Source organism: Hoplias malabaricus, chromosome 12 (assembly GCF_029633855.1).
Source record: "Hoplias malabaricus isolate fHopMal1 chromosome 12, fHopMal1.hap1, whole genome shotgun sequence".
Lineage (NCBI taxonomy): Eukaryota > Metazoa > Chordata > Actinopteri > Characiformes > Erythrinidae > Hoplias > Hoplias malabaricus.
Genome location: NC_089811.1, coordinates 40,180,625 through 40,202,243, shown reverse-complemented (window position 1 = coordinate 40,202,243; position 21,619 = coordinate 40,180,625). Strand labels below are relative to the sequence as shown.

At 44.1% G+C, this 21,619-nt stretch overlaps 1 protein-coding gene across 4 annotated transcripts in view; it reads right to left on the bottom strand.

Annotated features, from left to right (window-relative positions):
* Positions 1-21,619, bottom strand: part of hdac4 (histone deacetylase 4) — a 199,669-nt gene that overhangs the window by 61,715 nt on the left and 116,335 nt on the right. For all 4 annotated transcript variants that reach the window (XM_066686463.1, XM_066686464.1, XM_066686466.1 and 1 more), the window contains 3 exons: positions 16,291-16,441; positions 14,583-14,703; positions 11,826-11,944 (listed from right to left, as the gene is read on the bottom strand). In XM_066686463.1, the coding sequence (XP_066542560.1) occupies positions 11,826-11,944; positions 14,583-14,703; positions 16,291-16,441 (391 nt within the window). The remainder of the gene's footprint in view (positions 1-11,825; positions 11,945-14,582; positions 14,704-16,290; positions 16,442-21,619) is intronic.

Genomic DNA, 21,619 nt, shown 5'->3' with positions numbered 1-21,619 from the left:
GACCATATGGTTTAAGGGCAGTAACATTGGGAAACAAGAAGAGGCAGATTAATATCTCTAAGACCCAAAACCTTACCTGAAGTAATAAAACAGAGTCAGAGAAAAGTCTGTATTTAATAAATGCAGTGCAACACTGATACAGTACATGTAAAAAATAAATAAATAAATGAATAAAAAACAACAGATAGTGGCTAGATGGCATCTCTGAAATAAAGAGGGTGTGGAAAGGATATCAGCCGGTTTTGCTGGATGATATTAAATGCAAGTGAGTGGGCTAGCCTGCAGCCTTGGACAGCAGCCAGCAGGGGAGCACTGGGACTCTTAATATGAATGGATGAGGTGTGTAGTGGGGCGAGGGACAGTGGTGAAAAGTGCTGAGATGGCAGAAACCTTCCAAACCTTCCAGAGAGTCTGTAGAAGGACCAGGTCAAGGGTCACACAGGGACTCGCTGGCTTTGAAGTGTTTTTTACTTGACAATTCATACATCCTCTGCAGTGGTCCGTGACATCTGCTGATACCAGGCGCTTACACGGACATGTCCTATCCCTTGTCCCTTTATTTCATGACAAGAACATGTCAGATCACTGTAAAGAGCCAGCTTTTGCTCTTCAAAACATAACAATGCTGCATACGGAGGCCACACTCATTAAGGCTCCTCGCAGAACTTCAGAAACTCTAATACATCATCTGAAGCAAAAACGTGTTCTCAAAAGGCTTTCTGGAGTGCGTACATTACACACCCACTATCACAGAGCTTAGGGATGCAGAGATAATGAGAACCTTATAGCCATGCAGTCAACATCCAGTTCCAAACAGTAAAAACGTTTATGGCTATCACCTCACCTCCTACTGCCATTCTACATAAGGATGCTTTTGTTCCAAGTAGTGTGTTTCTATATGGATTAGCCTTTATCGTTACGTCCTAAAAAAACAAAAGTAGCGCACCACACAGGAATAAATCTTCCATCAAACAACCACACACCATCTGGGCTTTCCATGCCTCGCTTCTTGTCATTATACAGCGTATGGAAATGTGAGAGAGAGAAAGAGCACGAGATTAAATGTAGTGTTGAATTTCAAACCCATGCTCATTTTGACCTCCCACAGCCATAAGCACAGAGTAGGGCCCAGCATGGCCTCCTGTTCCTGTGCTGATTGGAAAACATAAAACGGACTATTAGCAAAGACTGAAGAGGTCCTACTCACATCAAAAATAGTCATCTGTCTGCACCCTGGGCAGAAAGTAAATTGTGAAAAGGCAAGTAGAAAAAAAAAGTATGCTCAGAGAGCAGCTGTATCAGCCATGTCGATGCCCTTCTCATCATTACAGCCAGAATAAAGTCTCGAATGTGTACAGCTGAAATGGGTTGGAGCAGCTGAGTGCAGGACTCACTGGGTGGTGCTCTTCAGAGTCACATTAAAACAAGAACATTAGGAACCCAACTGTTGATCTGTGCTCTGCATCCGGCCACATTCGCCAGAAATGTGCTGCATTAAAACGGTGTGTATTTTTATTCCGACTGCTGCACAGTCCAGTTCAAACTCGAGATCCAGAAACCCAAGCGCTGAACTGTCCTAGAACTCATTTTCTATGGAATCTTATATATAACTGCAGAGAAGTACAAATTACAGCCATGATGCAGTAGTTAATGCTATCCTCGCTAAAATTATGTAAAAAATGTGCCTAGAGGATGCATGTGAAATTCCAAAAAGGTGATTCCATGTATCGTATTAAGTGTTGTTACACTCAGTTTTGTGCATGTGTTTGTCGTCTTGTTTTCTTTCCTGGTTCTTTCTTTTTCTCCCTTTCCCTTCTTCACACAGGTAGATTGGACTGTCACTCTTCATGGACCTGGCAACCCTTTCAGCTCCAGCCAATCCCAACCAGCCACACCATCTTACTGCTCCTAAAAGGGTGGGGCTTTTTTAAATTATTGTAATATTACATTTAACGTAATATTATTGTAGACGCTAAATCTCTCATTCGTTATGTTAATGTTCTAATACGACTGGGTCTTTAATCAAAAATGAATTGAGTATCAACATTCAGAACTTCTAATCAGTGCATTCGGCCCTATATTGATTTTTGCGTTAATTCTGTTCAACTTTTTTATTAATATGTCCCCACTGTGTCCATGTACTGTCCCCTTAAAACCATATTACCGCGTATGTCACATGATTCCGCCCCACGCGGCCTGCTACAGGGAGGCAACATGTATGAGAACCTAAACACAGAGGCCAATCAAGCACCAAAGTACCAAAGATAAATGCTGTCTGTCATTCGAATGTGTTTTGACTTTCGTGAAGATGACACTGGACACCGAACATGGAAAAAAAAAGCGACATTAGAAAACTACGTGGGCAAAAAATACAAAACAAAATAAGCATTGATTAATCATAACAGAGGTAAACTGTTCAGTTTATCGTGATGTTGACTTCTATATTTGCTTCATCTTGATTCAGGACTCGCTGGGAACAAGAGAGGAACACACCCTGGTCACTAAACTCATTCATTCATTCATTGTCTGTAACCCTTATCAAGGTGGGAACACACCCTGGAGGGGGTGCTAGTCCTTCACAGGACAACACAGACACACACACACATTCACACTTACGGACACTTTTGAGTCGCCAATCCACCTACCAACGTGTGTTTTTGGACTGTGGGAGGAAACCGGAACACCCGGAGAAAACCCACGCAGACACAGAAAGAACACACCACACTCCTCACAGACAGTCACCCGGAGGAAACCCACACAGACACAGAATGAACACACCACACTCCTCACAGACAGTAACCCGGAGGAAACCCACACAGACACAGAATGAACACACCACACTCCTCACAGACAGTAACCCGGAGGAAACCCACACAGACACAGAGAGAACACACCACACTCCTCACAGACATGCAGCCACTGAACAGAAAAGAGAAGATTTTTTCCCCCCACATTCATGAATGCTAACTTTGTTCACCACGGGAGGTGAAGTGCACTGAGAAGAAAGCTTCTTGAGAGGAGCTGCTCAGCTCTTTTCTGGTGCATCAGATGTTTTTTATTTTTTCCCCCTCCATGAAAATGTTAAGGGAGACTCAGTGTGCATCTGGACTTGACACTGCTTTGGGGAGCGATGGGAAGGAGAGGAAAAAAAAACGAGATGATAGGAGACAGCAGAAGGCAGAAGAGCCATTCCCTCTGCACTATAAAGCTTGATGAGGGCTGAGTAGAACGCTCTGAAAGGGAGCTTAAGTGCCATCAAGGACGCGTGGTGACTGCAGACTGCGGCGAGTCACCAGCCGAGCACGGCAGAACGAGCGGGAAACGAGGCACAAGTCATCTGCCGAGAAGCATTTAATAAGCGCTTTAGCGCTGTTAGAGAGGGTTCACATCAGGTGAATGAGCTCCGATAGCTGCTCTCACTCTAATAAAAGAGCGCCAGCGGCATGGGAGTGGGAGAAGAGTACACAATGTACCGCGCAGGAAACTAATACAGTGCTCAGCAGCACCACAGGCTCCTAGCAGTTTGTTTTCAACAGGCCACACCAAGCCTCTCTGCACTAGAGCTGCTGCTAAATTAATACATCCAAAGATGAAGAAACGAGCACCTGTTACTACTAAGCCATGAGGATACGCCACCAAAGATAACCGCGTTTGAAAGCGTGAAGAACGTTCATGTAAACATTCTCTCAGTCATCCATTTAATGTTTTTTTTTTAATTTCTTTTCAAGAGCTTTTCCATTAGATTTAGAATTTTTCACACCAAGTTTAAAGGCAAATACGAGCCTTAAGGCATTCACTACGTGAGTAAAATGGACATTTTGGACGAGAGAAATAAATACATACAGCTGCCTCAAACGGAGTCTATTAGAAATATTTTCTTTGTGGGTTTTAACCACTGCCAATTCCATCCACTTTTAGGTTTCCAATCACATGGTGCTACCAAGCTGGGATGGCAAAGGCTAGCACAATCATCCACTGAGACCTCTTTATGAAACAGCTACCAACACAAAGCCACTGGAGAGCACCACACACTTGGAGGAGAACAATAATTCTGTTGTATTAGCTAACAGACATCCACATTGGCTAGCATCATGCTGTGTGACGGAGACGTTATTTTAGCCTCATAACTCCAGTAGAATGCTTTTGGGCTACTGGGGGTTAAAGAAATGCACTTATTGCAAAACTGAAGAAAAAAAAACAAAAAGGAGCAAATTTTGAAGACTTTTGCGTGTTCAAAGGAACGAGCGGTTTGTCAGACTTTTGACAGAATTAAAAGGTTTTGTTTGACTGCTCTGCTGGTGAAGCAGCCTGTGGTGTGGGCTCATATCCCACAGAGGTGAGCATTATTCCAGTCTCCTTATGTGACGCTCTGCTACAGCTTCAGGCTGAACCACAGCTGATATTAGTGAGAACTCAGACACAAACTGCAACCTTCAGGTTTCAGACACGAACTACTTTAAAGCCTCGGCTTGATTCCTTCCAGATTTCAGCCACCTTCGCTTCCTGACTGCCTTTATTCCTAATGAAATCACCTTGACAACATGAATGCAAACATGAGGCAAGTGTGAGAGTACTGTTTACAATAAGGAGGTGTCTCATATGGAGGGACTACATGCTGCAGGAGTTAGCCGTTCTAACGTGTGACTAATCAAAGTCACTTTGGGGCAGCGGAGACTCAGAACTTACTGTTGTCATTTCACATGTATAGTGCTATTTAAAGAATCTTAGCTGTAGGTTCTTAGCTTTTAGTGTAAGTTTAGACTGTAGCATGCTGTGGAAGGCCAGCACCAGTGTCATGAACGATCTGGGAAACCTACACAGACCAAAGAGGGAGAGCCCGTGTGTGCAGTGACCCAAGAGTCGCGATTGTGGGCATTCAGCAAGCAGAGGGCCATCCTCCTGACAGACGTAGACAGCTGTGACGCCAGCCTTTAACACCATGTCAGTGACGCCAAAGACTGCAATGGTGTTGTGCCAGACAGTGATGGCATCACTCAGAATGCCCAGGGGTAGTCTTCAGTAACGAGCCCCACTGTTTTCTTGGTGGAGACGACCAATGTGTGTGTGGAGGCACCGCGGTCAGCTCCCAACATAAACGGTTTGTTCTCACGCGTCACACGTCCAGAAGGCCTGGTGTCATGGTGTGGGGGGCAACTTCATAGGATGCCACATCACCACTGGTCTTCATTACAGGCATTAGACGGACTATTACAGGACGCCATTAAGAACTTTTACAACACCAAAGCAAGATGTATGGCATGTGGTTTTAGCAAACGTGGTTGTCCTACATCATAATGAGAAACTACATCTGGTCCGTCTGTCTGAAATAATGGAAAATCTCAGATGACCTTAGTGTCAGCTGACACACAGAGGCACTGTTCTGTTCTCCTGGTTCACAGCATCCTACACTGATCTCTCTCTCTCTGACATACACACACACACACATTGATAAGTGAATGAAAGAGCACAAGAGCACTCCAGCTGCTCAGTTCCCTCCATAATCTGCACTCATGCGTCATTAGTGGAGAGAAATAAGTCACGACAAAAACACCCAATCACGACTCAGAGCAGAAGAGGACAAAATCTGTGTATTATCCCCAACGTCGAGCTTTCAGTCTTGAGACCAGCAGAAGCCCCTCTGTGCAGGCCCAGGGTCAGACCGGAGAGGCAGAAAGGTCTGGAAGAGATGGGAGGAGAAGAGAGGGATGGCTGCAATCAATCCGTGATTTTTGTAACCGATATAGTTTCAGCCCCAAGGACTCCTCTGTTTCTCGTTTATTTTGCTTGAACACACTCCTTCAGTAAATGAGAGGTAATAAGCTGATTAGCTGTGTGCAGGGTGCAAAAAGAACACCAGATGTTTCAGGACAGGAAGTGCTCCAGGACCAGGGTTATAATACATTATATAATAAATTACTGCAGTGACAACTCTTCAATGAAAAATTAATCTAGCAATTACCTTCCACTTTCTTCCTCACAGCATCACCATCACTCACATCTCTCTTACACTTCCTGCAGCGCACTGCGACAGGTCATGTTCTGGGCATGTATTATATGAACATAATAATGCATTATAGGGCACTGATAACAATATCAGTTAAACATCAGTTAAATAAACTGAACACAAAGTTAGATTAATGCTTATTGTTCATATTAATGCATCACAACATTTTTTGTTAAATATGAAGCTTGAATAAAATTAGTTAAAATAAGTAAATTAAATATTAATAGTGTTACAATTTTCAGAATGTACCTGCCTTTTTTCTTGTCATCATTCATTCATTCATTGTCTGTAACCCTTATCCAGTTCAGGCGAAGGTGGGTCCAGAGCGTACCCGGAATCACAAGGCGAAAGGCAGGAACACACCCTGGAGAGGGCGCCAGTCCTTCACAGGGCAACACAAACTCACACTTTCACACACTTTTGTGTCGCCAACCGACCTGCCAACGTGTGTTTTTGGACTGTGGGTGGAAACCGGAGCACCTTGAAGAAACCCAGGGAGAACACACCACACTTCTCACAGACAGTCACCCGGAGGAAACCCACGCAGACACAGAGAGAACACACCACACTCCTCACAGGCAGTCACCCGGAGGAAACCCACGCAGACACAGAGAGAACACACCACACTCCTCACAGACAGTCACCCGGAGGAAACCCACGCAGACACAGAGAGAACACACCACACTCCTCACAGACAGTCACCCGGAGGAAACCCACACAGACACAGAGAGAACACACCACACTCCTCACAGACTCGAACCCACAACCTCCAGGCCCCTGGAGCTGTGTGACTGCGACCTGCTGCGCCCCTGGCAACTAATCCTATTCTCTTATTTATTCAAATTATATGATTCATTTTAAGCTTTTAAAAAAAACACTGAAATTTGGAATCAAGTAAAGTCCATCAGCTTTGAATTATGTTCATTCTACAGGAACATTTTCCTTTGGTAGATACCCAGTGGACATACTGGACTTATTGCTGCAGCTGTAAGAAGAGGGAGCTTCCTTCCTCTCCTCTTCATTCCCAGTGGAGGAATGTGCTGTGGCAGCCAGAGCAAACTGAGGTTTATCTAAAGCAAGAGCACAGAAATCAACACCCAGACAGGCTTGGCCACAACCTGAACAACTGCCACCATACAGAGGGAACACTTAACTGAGGTTTAGATTCTTTCCCCCTTAAAAAAAAATAAGCTTCCTGAATGTTACAGGCTTCTGCGCTTCCCCGGCTCATTAGGGTATTTGTGTGTGTGTGTGTGTGTGTGTGTGTGTGTGTGTGTGTGAGTGTGTGTGAGTGAGAGAGAGAGAGAGAGAGAGAGAGAGAGAGAAAGAGACAGATAGAGAAAAAGAGAGAGAGAGAGAAAGAAAGGGAGAAAGAGAGAGAGAAAGAGATAGAAACAGAGAGAAAGAGAGAGAGAGAGAGAGAGAGAGAAAGAGAGAGAGACTTTATTTGTTACTTTTTGAAAGTTGTTTCTAAGTCACAGGCTGAAGGACCACTGAAGATGTTCAGGCGGAGATATTCAGGAGATAACAGCAATCACAGTATTAGCTGCTCACATCACAAGCTAGAAACTAAAAGTTGTATAAATATAACCTGAATACATTATATACGGCGCCGAACTCCACAGACCTGACGAGCTGAAGCTGTAGGCTGTGGGGTGTTGTGCTGTTCTGTGGAGTTATATACACCCACTCTTTCTTCGTTTCAGTGACAAGCATATTGTAGCTGTAATGTACCCCCTTCCCACCCCTGCTGTAACTGCTGTGAAGTCTCAGTTGGTTGCGAGTGTGTAGCTGGGGGCAGGTTGCACTGCAGTAGCCTGACAGGTCCCTCTCCACTGTGATTAATGAGAGCACTGGTCTAATCTCACACAGCCTAAGGTAAGTGTGTACAGGAAAGGCCCTTAAGTGCAGTGCTCCTGCAAAGAGAAAGAGCTTCAGGCCCACAGACCCAGCTCAGACCACACTCTATAAACACTTCCTGACATCATTCATTCCAAACCCCCCCCCAGCTGGTACAGGGTCTGCTGAAAACCCACTGGCCACAACCACCCTCTTACAGGGACGGCCATATAAATCGATTACTTCACTGAGAAGTTGATGCTTTCTTGTTCAAGAGAGGATTTGTGATATTGCGGACAGTGTGTGTTGCAGGGATCAAAACTACATGTGTGTATTATTATTATTATTTTATTATAATCATGTTGTCAGAAAAATGATTAATGAGGAAAAAAAGGAGTTGTCACAGCTCCAGAGTCCCGCTCCGGGTGACTGTCTGTGAGGAGTGTGGTGTGTTCTCTCTGTGTCTGCGTGGGTTTCCTCCGGGTGACTGTCTGTGAGGAGTGTGGTGTGATCTCTCTGTGTCTGCGTGGGTTTCCTCCGGGTGACTGTCTGTGAGGAGTGTGGTGTGTTCTCCCTGTGTCTGCGTGGGTTTCCTCCGGGCGACTGTCTGTGAGGAGTGTGGTGTGTTCTCCCTGTGTCTGCGTGGGTTTCCTCCGGGCGACTGTCTGTGAGGAGTGTGGTGTGTTCTCCCTGTGTCTGCGTGTGTTTTCTCCGGGTGACTGTCTGTGAAGAGTGTGGTGTGTTCTCTCTGTGTCTGCGTGGGTTTCCTCCGGGTGACTGTCTGTGAGGAGTGTGGTGTGTTCTCCCTCTGTCTGCGTGGGTTTCCTCCGGGCGAATGTACAAAAACACACATTGGTAGGTGGATTGGTGACTCAAAGTGTCCATAGGTGTGAGTGTGTGAGTGAATGTGTGAGTCGCCCTGTGAAGGACTGGCGCCCCCTCCAGGGTGTGTTCCCGCCTTGCGCCCAATGATTCCAGGTAGGCTCTGGACCCACCGCGACCCTGAACTGGATAAGGGTTACAGACAATGAATGAATGAATGAATTAATGAATAATGAACAAATGAATGAATTAGAATTAATGTGAATTATATTTTTTTTATGGAAAAGATTCATAGATTTTTTTAAATAAAAAATTGTGCCATACATTTTTCTGTAAAATGTCATATAACCTACTTCTATGTAGGTGACCTGTTAAATTGTTATTCTCTCTTATAAAATCAATAAAACATGGAATTTGTGAAAGAGTGTTCTGGACGAGAGAGAGAGAGAGAGAGAGAGAGAGAGAGAGAGAACCAACTCATCTGGCTGTTCAATGTGGTAACAGTGTATTTTTTAAGTCTATGTCCACAGCTGAAATTTGAAATATTCGCCATTTGTATTTTTTGCACATCTTCACAAACGAAACACAGCCAATCACAAAAGACTTATGATAAATAAAAGATACTTTGCTTTTTTTTTTGTTTTTTTTCCATTGCTGGAATCCTACCTTCTATCACACACAACTTCTGAAGAGTGTATGGGTGTGAGGGAGAGAGAAGCTTAGCAAAAGCAATCACAATCACACAAGCCTTACACTGCATGCCAAGACTTAACAATGTGGTGAAGAGCAGAGAGACTCTATAAGTCTTTCTCTGAGGATAAAGCCTGGGCAGGGCCGCACTGCTGGCAGCCTGTCGCAACTGCTCCAATGAGCAGCAGTTAAAATCCACACTTGTCTATTTATTTTCTTTCTTAGCCTGCAAAATTCAGTGCTTTCATTTTCCCATCTGTACATGCATTCCTCTCAGCACGCAGGCTGTAAGTGGTGTGTGGAGCCGTGGCATGAATTTGAGTACGAGTTTTGAGTAGTTCATTCAGGTTGCCTACTGGGAAAAGTGAAAGAAACTTCAGGTGAAAGCTCCATTCCTCCATCATTATACAATTTCTCCTTCTCCCTTCTGTTTCTGGTCTGACACGAGGAGATAGTGGGTGAAGTACTTATTTTGGGAGTCTGATAAACCCAGACAAGCAGAGAGAGAGAGAGAGAGAGAGAGAGAGAGGGACAGAGACAGAGACAGTGAGCACATTCCTTTGATGCCCCTGGGCTCTCTATTGGCTCCTTTCCTTGTTAATCCAAATTCACAGGGCCTGCCGACGGGCCTTTCATGTGCTGAAAAGGGCTGCTCAGCCTTCTGGGATTGAAGGCCTACCCATTAGCAGCAGCGGAATCATACGCTAGCAGACAGCCAAGATAAAGACAAACAGCAAATCTATATCTCCAGACTTGCAGAGAAGGTCCTTATACAGCTGTTTAGACCCACCCAGCTACAGACATAAAACTGGGCAGCCAATCAGAGTAGATGTGTTTATATACACTAGGTATTAAACTAAAACTGTGTAGGCCTCTTTATAGCCCTTTTCAAAGTGTGATTTCAGAACATGAAAGTTGCACACACTGTGGGCAAAAAAATTCAATACTGACCAACAGACTGACACCTCCTGAAGCAGCTGCACATGAGCCCACATACATACACTAATGCATTTTAAAAACTAGTGCCTTCATCATTCGTTTTTTGAAAAAATCCCTTCCACACAAGAACCAATGAAAATATGCTGAAAAAAAAGAGAATACCAGTCCAGCGGGCAGCCAGGTCAGCCAATCAGAAGCCTTATAAAACCAGTGCTATTTTGGCTGCATCCGCCATGCATATAATCACCTCATGTAAACAGAGAAGCCTCTGACGTCAAACAAAGCAAGATAACAGCGCACTCTCTTGATGCCACAAGTCCAAAACTGACTTTTTCCTGTCTACACAATGACACTGAAAACTGAGCTTCTAAGTATCTTAAAAAGAGCTTTAAAAAGCTCTGCTGTCAGTGAACTAAAACACAGATTGTGTGTGGAAGGAAGGTCAAAACCAACATTTTAAATATAATACCTGTGCACGTATGAATAAGGTTATGATTAAACTGACCAATGACAGGCCTGGGCTAGAGGGATAAACTGCTCAGCACTGTGCTGTAGAGGTGTGCAACTGCGTTCTCTGGAGTGATGTGGGATGAGTTGGAGGAGCTTTTGTGATCCAGTACTAATTACACAACAGCAGTAACTGACCTCACTAATGATCTGGTGGCTGACTGCTATCAAATCCACAAAACAATATTCAAAACATACCAAAACATTCAGAAGTAGAAGCTGTTACAGCAGCAAAGGCAGCTATGAATATTCCCATTTACAGCAGCTTTCAAGGTTTTGTAAAAAAAATATGATTCAATGAGTTTGAAAGACGGCTGAAACTTGCTCATGTAAAAATAGATGACATTTTTGATACATAAGCCCACATAAATGTCATGAACAGACCTTGGGAGGAAAATAAAACAAGGAATCAATACAAGATACAAATCTATTAACTGCGTTCCCTCTAAATTACTCGTTGTGTTGTCCTTGTAGCCCTGACAACGATCAGCACTTCAATGAATTTCACAGAATGCAAGTTGGACATTTGTGAGACCGGCGCTTGCTGATTTGGTTGGAACAGTAAAGAGAGACTACTCTCTTGTAGCCAGCATTTCCACTGGCCAGCTCCAGCACCTGACCACAAGCCATCTCCCAGTGGCTCTGCACCATCACTCCTGTTTTTTTGACTCTGCACTGGTATGAAGACTGAAAAGTTCACGCTGTACATTCTCGGAGGGACGGGCAGTTCTCAGACAGCACACGCACAGGGTTGCATTGCTAAACACGTTCCAGAACATAGCTTAGTTGTGCTCTAGTGCACACGAATGAAAGCTCAATGATGGAATACCCGCTGCAGGAGTAGTGCACACACTGAAAGTGAACACTATCTGAATCCAGGATCAGCACACAGGGGTGAGACAGAGATGGAGTCGTTTTTAAATGGCTGCTGTAAATGGGCCTGAACCAGGAAGCAGCTAAAGAGAGATAAGCGCGCTGTAGCTGCGTCAGAGGAAGCGGTGTTATCTAACCGGCAGCATGTTACCTGTCTTGCGGAGTGGGAAGTCGTTTTTGGAGTCATACAGGCCCAGCACCGGGTGGTTATAGGTGGAAATCCCTGTCTGAGGAGGAGAACTCTGGTCCAGCGAACTGTGCTGGGTTTTCCTGTGGAAGAGACAAAAGGTTGGGTTACTCAGTAGGTGCAGGTAAATCTGAGCATCAACAACCCTTATGATCTTAAAATCTCTCTGAGGAACATTTTCCTTTTTTTCCCCCATTTCCCTGTCCCCGTCTGATAAGAATGTCTTCTAGCGCTAACAAAAGCCAAAGCTATGTCACACCAAGTCCTGATTTAATTATATTCTCCAACCAAAGTTACTCTATCTTAATGAAAATGCCCTCAGAGTAAGTGGTCTATTATGACCACAGCCATAATCCAAAACCCCAACCAATAGAGTCTACAATATTTCAGATGTCTTCAGATTTTAAATGTCACATGCAAACATCAGCTGCCTAGCCAAACACAGGGCCTAGCCAAACACAGGGCCTAGCCAAACACAGGGCCTAGCCAAACACAGGGCCTGGCCAAACACAGGGCCTAGCCAAACACAGGGCCTAGCCAAACACAGGGCCTAGCCAAACACAGGGCCTAGCCAAACACAGGGCCTGGCCAAACACAGAGCACCAAATTGAATTTACAAAATTACAATTAATTTAGTTTCTACATTTAATAATGCCATTTTACAAACCTGCGGTGGTACTGCAATACTTCCTACTAAATATGTGTTTAACAAATATGTTAAAGCTAATAAGTATATTAATGCCAGTAATAGCTTTCCATAGCTGTGTTTATAGCCCACAGGGTTTTCATGGCAGGGAGTTTAATGGCAACACAAAGCCTGGGTTTTTGAGGGCTTTTGTTTTTCAACACAAACAGAAACACATTCTCTTTCATACATGCACAAGAGACATGACTGGTCAAGAACAATTAAATATTTTCATTAAAGCTACATCATTGTGACAGCTTGTTTTTTTCCTTTCTCTCTCTCTCTCTCTCTCTATGTGTGTGTGTGTGTGTGTGAATAAAGATTTTGGGTGTTGGCATTTTAGACACAAATTATAAGCTGCACGGCAGTGGAAATCGTAGCTGGAACAGGGACAAAAGCCTGATGCTTTTGCATCTATGCAATTTCAGAACACTTGGCAAGTTCTCAAATCAACCTGCACCATTCGCTTGGCTTCACCATGACAGAGATATGCAGCTTGTTTAGAATCATGAATGACGTGTTTGTGGGGCATGCTGCAATTACCTGAAACCACTTGCATTTCAGCCAAGCAGGAATAACTGTTTTGATTAATAAAACATTTCGTCTTTGCTGCACTTTCCCTTTGTTCACCTGTCACCGTCGATCTTACTGAGGAGGCAGAATGGTAAACAATCTTTTATTGATCAACTTCGATTTCTAAAGAAGACTAAAAAGGTGGGCCTTCGGAGTAAACCGGGAAATAAAATGTGAGAAGACAACACTGAAATAGGGCTGTCGTTATTAATCACAACAACTCAATTACTCATGTAAAAGCCATTTGAATTTGCCTTCTCAATTAATCTGCGAAGATTAGGTGGCAATTTGTATAATGGATGGTGCATATTTTAAATTGTCTTAATAGCCTGCTGATAGACACACTGACTGGTGGGAGCACTTTGTCATGTTTTTGGTTGTAAAAATCACAATTAACTACATAAAACAATGTGATTAATTACTTCAAACATGTACATATTACTCTCTTTATTGACAAAATATGTTAAAAACTTTTAAAAGCTGCATTTGGATTCGAGTTTCAAACACATTTTGTATTGTTTCACCTGCTTTAAGCTTGAATTACTCAACTTCCGAATAACTCGAGTGGCAATAAAATGGTCAGTGATATAACTGATAGCATCCACTCACTACAAACCAACACTAGGGTCCGACAGGTCCAGCAGGTTAACTGAAAGGAGAGCCTATAGTTCTCTCTCACTCATCCATTCTAGGAGAGTTTATCTTGCTTCTCCCAGACATGAGTCCATGAAAAGGAGCAGCAAAGCAATGAAGGGAGGAAAAAAAAAGTCCTAAAATGTTAATATTCAGACAATATACTTGAAAGCAAAATCCCCATTATCAGAGGCTCACAGCTAAGCGCGTGTGTGTGTGTGTGCGTGCATCCATATTTCCTTTATAACCAACTGCTATGATTCTGTTATCTTTCACACAAGAACGTTATTCCTCCTCAAAACCTCTTCAAATATCTCAACAACCCAGAGCTGACAGACTACTTCACTTTAGTGAAAACTTTGTTGAAGGAGAAAAATGAGTAACGACGTGTGGACTTTTTGGGGCCAAATTCCTGGAAAGAGCTGCAGCAACTGACACTACTCACGAATTGAAGTGTGGCACTGGTGTAAAGGTAGCGTCTTTGATATTCCTGTTTCTCCACGAAGGTCTGTATATCAGAAAGTCCAAATCTACCACACGTATCACACTGCTACATCCTTGGCCTTGCCTGAACATGTTTTACCCGTTACATCTTTACTGTGTCAGCACAAACAACAGTAAAATCAGTTTGTTTATCGATGTCTCCTAGCAATAGAAGACGTGTGCTTGGTGTTTTTTTTTCCCTCCGATCCAGCAACTATTTTAAAGCTGCGTAGTGTGAGACCCAAAGTTGCTTGGTATGAGATTCCCAACAAACTAGTTACAGAAGCCAGTGAAATAAACAAGACTCCCTGTCTTTTTATAAACCGTGCGTTCCAGGCTGTACTCACCCGTACCAGTAGCGTGGGTCACTGGGCATGCAGTGGTTGAGGCTTCTCTGCGCCAGCGCTTTCTTCTTATTCAGCACAAACTCCTGCAGATGCAGCTTTACCTCCGTACTGGCCACTGCACCTGCCGGTCACACAGACATCAGTTCTCAACAACTCATACACTACTTACAACAAAGAAGCATGTTTCTCACACTGTGTGATATTTAACAGCATTTGATGCTTAGTTTGAAACAACAGTAGCTGACATATTTAGGCCTAGATTTCACCAAACACTTGTGCAAGCTTGATTTGAATTAAATGATGGAGGATCAGGCGTGAAGTAATTTAATATGTGTATGTATTTCGCATTAAGCTTCAGTAAACATTCACTCGTCTTTTCTGCTGAAGATGACGCTTTCCACTTGTTGTGTTGAGCTCAAACAGCCTAATGAGATTCCTCTGAATAGCAGGAGAGTTCTATACTTCTCTCTTATTCTCTATTCACAGTTTACCCTGAAGGACACAGAGCCACAGCGATACGCATTGATTTGTTAGAAACACATTTATGCTCCTGGGCTGCATTTAGAAGCTCCACTCCAGGCCTCGGTGAATGCAATAAGACCTGTAAGATGAACACACACCCCGTAGCTTGTTTGGGTAGAGCGTTTCCCTTATTTCCCGCTCTACAATGGATGAACGATCTTAGAACAATTGTACAGAGACCGTGCTGGTTAAACACAATTGTGGTTTTTTCCTCTCTTTAAAGGAGGAACTTCTGAGGGTGTGTTTTCCCGCAGCTCTCTCTTCAATTGCCACCTTTCCAATTGTCTGTAAACAAGCCCCCCGGGGGCTAGTGCCAGCGTTCACACAACTCACACTCACACCCACGCAGAAAATCTTACACCGCCAGGCAACACACACTCCCAGCAGGCAACAGGTGACCACAGTGTCAGCCTCTCAGGTGCAGAGGAAAAAAGCAGTCAGCAGCAACAGAACAGAGAGAAAAAGGGGCTGCTTCTAATCTCAACGGAGACTGTGCTCTCTCTCTCTCTCTCTCTCTCCCTCAGTGCAGCATCCACAAATGGACATTTACAGAAACACAGCTGGAAAGGGGTCATTCTAAGGTCTGATCACCTATACATGCAACAATTTTGGTTTGATGTTTGATGTCTAATAATCAAAGCCATTTATGCCTGTATTTTGCATAATTCAGCCATTAAGGTGTCATCAAAATGTATGGTGTAGAGAAACGTCTTGAGGCAGATGTGCAAATGAAAGTGCATTACAGATCTACATAAGAGGAGTCACGGGCACCATCATACATCAGCAAACGAGACAAGAGGAGTGCTGGTGCTCTGCTAGACACATAGGAGAAAGACAGAAGTAACCGAGGTGGTCACAGTTATGATTACGAAGAGAATATTACGGATATGAAATAGCATTAAATAATCTCCATCCCAGTAAATAATAAACTGTGCAAAACACATACATCCACCACCAAATTAACATTATTTTCTGTTTAAAAAAAAGAGTTTTGGCATCAGCTGTAAATGTGTCATTCTGGAGAAGTATTTTAAACAAAATTATGGAGAATATTTTTTTAATTGAGCACTCTGACCTTTCACATGGTTTGATCTTAGTGTCCTTTGTTAGGTGGAGGTCTAAGAACTGGACAAGGAAATGGCATCTGACCAGTCAGCTACCAGTCACTAGTGTCTGTGTTACTCACTCTCCTGGCTGCGCTCCTTGTTCTTCAGCTGCTGTAATTTCTTTTCTCGCTGCTGTTTCTCCAGTTCCTGCTCACGTCTGTGCATCTCCAGTTTTCTCTGGTGCTCCAGCAGCTCCTGCTGATGCTTCAGAGCCAAGAGCTCCTGCTGATGCTGAGAGAGAGAGAGAGAGACTCAGCTGCTTGCAACCCAACTATAAAGTGCTGTACAAGAGTCAGAGACCTTTCGTTTAATTAAATTTTACTCCAAATGACCAGGTCATTCATTCTAATGGAGATATTCCTAAAATGATTATACATTCATATTCCACTTGGACAAGGAGGGGGAAAAGAATGATTAGGAGTTATGAAACGATAAATGTGTATGAGACTTCAAAGAAATTTGCGAGACTCTGTGGAAAACTATCACCATCCCAGCAGCATCCAGTGACCACTAATGGAGGACTAGAGGAAGGCCAACACAAACCGTGCAGCAACAGATGAGCTACTGTCTCTGACTTTACATCTCAAGGTGGACCGATGAGGTAGGTGTATTTAACAAAGTGGACAGCGAGTGGCCACATACCCACTGCCCATAGAACACTGGTGGGATATTTTTGGTTGGTGGACCATTCTCAGTCCAACTGGAGGAGCACTGCTGTGTCTGATCCACTAGTGCCAGCACAACACACACTACCACCAACACTGCCACCAATTATACCTGCTCTGAGGTGGTGCCGACCATAAAAACATTTGGGAAAAGGGGTAAACTAAGTATGAAGAGCACATTGACTAATCAGTAATTGTTGAAACACGTTGAGAGAATAGAGTTTGAGAGCAGAAACAAGGCTGTTGTTCAGTGTATTTATTATTTAGCCTTTAGCTTTTATTTTTGGTTAATAGAAAGGCAGGAAAATATGATTACTTTGTACTAAGTTGATGAATTATGATCGTTTCTGACAGGTGTCATGTGTGAGTCAATCACCAAAGTTTTAATGATGAACTCAAAACGAAAATATCGAAGAATGATGGAATAAAAAAATGGAGATGAAGGGTAACTATGTTAGCAACAGTGCTAAGAAAATGATTGAATGTTCTCTTTCCAGCTGAGACTGAGCTGTGAAGTGACTTTGCCTTTTACAGGCAGAGCTGGACTCTACTGGCTGCCCTTCACAGAGATTCGGCCATTCTGCTCCGTGAGCACTATAAATAGCAGAAGAGGTGAGCTGAAGGGGAGCGTGTGGATGAGCAAAGTCTTGTGGCTGCTGACAGATGCTCCACAAAGTTCTGTATGTCCTCCCACAGGCAAACACACTGCTGTGTGTACACGGCTCCACACAGCTGCCTAGAGAAAACATACACATCGCCGAGGCCTTTAAAATACTGCCTAAATGTGTCTTTTTCACTCATATACTGCACTGAAAACCACAGCATATCAATATTTTAAATAAAAGGCCTTTTTAATACACACAAACGTAGCAAACAGTATTTCTAAGTGATTATTATTTTATAAATGTGCTATTTGCTATTTTTAGGTATTCTAGAAACGCCATGGATATAAGATGAAGAATTAAATTGGTTTGGACTTAATCCAGTTTAAGTGCCAGGGAGCAAGCCCTCAACAAGGGGTGGTCATGTTTTATACCGAGACTCTGTCACATCCAGGCCACTAGTGTCTGCATAATACCAGCTTCATGAAGCGAAAAATAAATACTGAACAATATCTGGGTGAATGCTCCTTTAAATCATGGCAATTTCTGCTACTTTAAGGTCCAGCCAATACTGAAACAAGAATCCAGCTGCTTCCTACTTACACACAGCTTGTAAAATCTCCTTTAAAAAGCACTGACAAAAGAACAGGATGCCCTGGAGCAGCTGCAGGTCTTTGGTCACACTGCCCAGTGTCAAGAGGAAATGTGTACTCTGGAGTGATGGAGCACCATCCAATAGCTTTTGTAGAGGAGTCACATTAATATCTTCTGATGACTGTATTTTATAGATTCATCAAATCTATCAAGAGACCAGTGGCTCTTCATTTTAACCAGTGATGACGACTCAACAAGCTGTTACTGCTTCCAGTTAAGAACTGCATGCTGATACACTGTTGAGCAAACACTGGACACTGAAATACGAGTGGACAGTCACTGCATACAGTTGCAAAAACCAATGCAACACTGACACACTGCTCAACAACCACTGCACACTGCTCAACAACCACTGCACACAGCTCAACCTCTGCACACTGCTCAACAACTACTGCTCAACACCCTCTGCACACTACTCAACAACCACTGCATACAGCTCAACCTCTGCACACTGCTCAATAACCTCTGCACACTGCTCAACAACCTCTGCACACTGCTCAACAACCACTGCACACTGCTCAACAACCACTGCACACTGCTCAACAACCACTGCACACTGCTCAACATCAACAACTGCACACTGCTCAACATCAACAACTGCACACTGCTCAACAAACTCTGCACACTGCACAGTACTCAACAACAACAACTGCACACTGCTCAACAACAAGCACTGCACATGGCTCTACAAACATTGTAAAATGGCTCCACAACCACTGCACGCTGCACACTGCTCAACAGCAACCACTGCACACTGCTCAACAACCACTGCACAACAATCTCTGCACACTGCTCAACAACCACTGCACATTGCTCAACAACAACTGCACACTGCTCAACAACTGCACACTGCTCAACAACCATTGCACACTGCTCAACAACCACTGCACATTGCTCAACAACAACTGCACATTGCTCAACAACAACTGCACACTGCTCAACAACAACTGCACACTGCTCAACAATCTCTGCATACTGCTCAACAACCACTGCACACAGCTCAACAACCTCTGCACACAGCTCAACCTCTGCACACTGCTCCACAACCACTGCACACTGCTCAACAACCACTGCACACTGCAGTGCTCAACATCAAGAACTGCACATTGCTCAACAACAACAACTGCACACTGCTCAACCTCTGCACATTGTTCAACAACCACTGCACACTGCTCAACAACCACTGCACACTGCTCAACAACCACTGCACATTGCTCAACAACCACTGCACACTGCTCAACCTCTGCACACTGTTCAACAACCACTGCACATTGCTCAACAACAACTGCACACTGCTCAACAACAACTGCACACTGCTCAACAATCTCTGCACACTGCTCAACAACCACTGCACACTGCTCAACAACCACTGCACACAGCTCAACCTCTGCACACTGCTCCACAACCACTGCACACTGCAGTGCTCAACATCAAGAACTGCACATTGCTCAACAACAACTGCACACTGCTCAACCTCTGCACACTGTTCAACAACCACTGCACACTGCTCAACAACCACTGCACACTGCACATTGCTCAACAACAACAACTGCACACTGCTCAACCTCTGCACACTGCTCAACAACCTCTGCACACTGCACAGTACCCAACAACAACAACTGCACACTGCTCAACAACCACTGCACACTGCTCAACAACCACTGCACACTGCTCAACAACAAGCACTGCACATGGCCCTACAACCATTGTAAAAAGGCTCTACAACCACTGCACCATGCAGTGCTCAACAACCACTGCACTGCACTCAAGCTCTGCACACTGCGCATCGCTCAACAACAACCATTGCACACCACTCAACAAGCACTGCACAGCGCTCAAACACTGCACAGCCTTCAACAACAACTGCACATCGCTCAACAATGACCACTGCACACTGCTTCACAAGCACTGCACACCGCTCAACAATCACTGTACAGCACTCAACAACAACTTCACAGCGCTCAACAACCACTGCATAGCGCTCAACAACAACAACTTCACAGCGCTCAACAACCACGACATAGCGCTCAACAACAACTGCACAGCACTCAACAATCACTGCACACCGTTCAACAACGACCGCTCCACAAGGCTCCACAAGCACTGCAACATGGCTCCACAAGCACTGCAACATGGCTCCACAAGCACTACACACAAGTCAACAACCACAGAACAGTGCTCCACAAGCACAACACAGTGTGTGTGTGGATTGAAAAGCGTCCTTGGGTTTCTAGAAAGGTGCTATATAAGTGTAACGTTAAATAAATAAAAAATAAAATAAATAAACAACACACCACTCCACAAGCACTGCTCATTGCTCAACAAGCACTGGACACTGCACAGCACTCAACAACCACTGCACACTGAACAGCATTCAACAACCACTGCACATGGCACAGCATTCAACAACCACTGCACAGCACTCAACAACAACAACAACTGCACACCGCTCCACTAGCACTGCCCCTGCACAGCTCTCAATAACAACAATTGCACAGCTCTCAATAACAACAACTGCACAGCGCTCAACAACCACTGCAACACAACTCCACAAGCACTGCACATTGCTCCACTATCACTGCACACTGAACCACAAGCACTGTTCACCACTCCACAAGCAGTGCATACTGCTCAATCTAGCACATGTTTAACAGCTACTGAACACTGAGACACTGCTAAACAACTACTGCACACTGACACACCCCTGAACAATTACTGCAAACCGATATATATCTCAGTAACCATTAAACACTCACACAATGTTTTGGAACATCACTGCATTTGTATAATTAAAGGATACATTAGAACATAAAAACAACCTCAGATCAGGTCATATCAGCTTTGTAAGACAGTACCAGCACTCACATGATTGTATTATCATACTACACTGCATAGTGATGACTACAAAGCCCGTCTCTTGATCAAAACTGTCACGGCAGAAAGAAGGCCTCTGTATCAATCAACACCATCCCCTCCTTCTTTCTCTTTACCCCTCCCACTTCCCCTCATTTCATCCCTCCATCCACCCTCCTCCTGCCTGGGCAGCATTCACACAGTTTTTTATAACCCCATCAACACTGCTACTCTTTGATTGGTCAAAAGACTCTAATGGCATGGCAGGGCAGCAAAGTCAGTGCTGCGCCAGGCTCATTGCTTCAGTGTTTCCCAAAGAGAGGGTTCCCATAGTGATGGAGCCTTTCCCCTCACCTGACCACAGTGTATTCCTCTACACACGTCCTCCCCTAGCCGCAAAACACTGACATTCAGCTCAACACATTCCTCCCACACACACACCCACACCCACACACACACATTCACACAGCATACTGGCATTCTGCTGAGTACATTCCACTTTGCAATCAAGGGCTTTACTCTGAGCCCTCAGACAGGACACCACTGACAGCAGCACGGATTCAGGAAACCACAGACACACACACAGACACACACACCCACTGCACTATTAGTGGTTGCACACAATCCTTGAGACA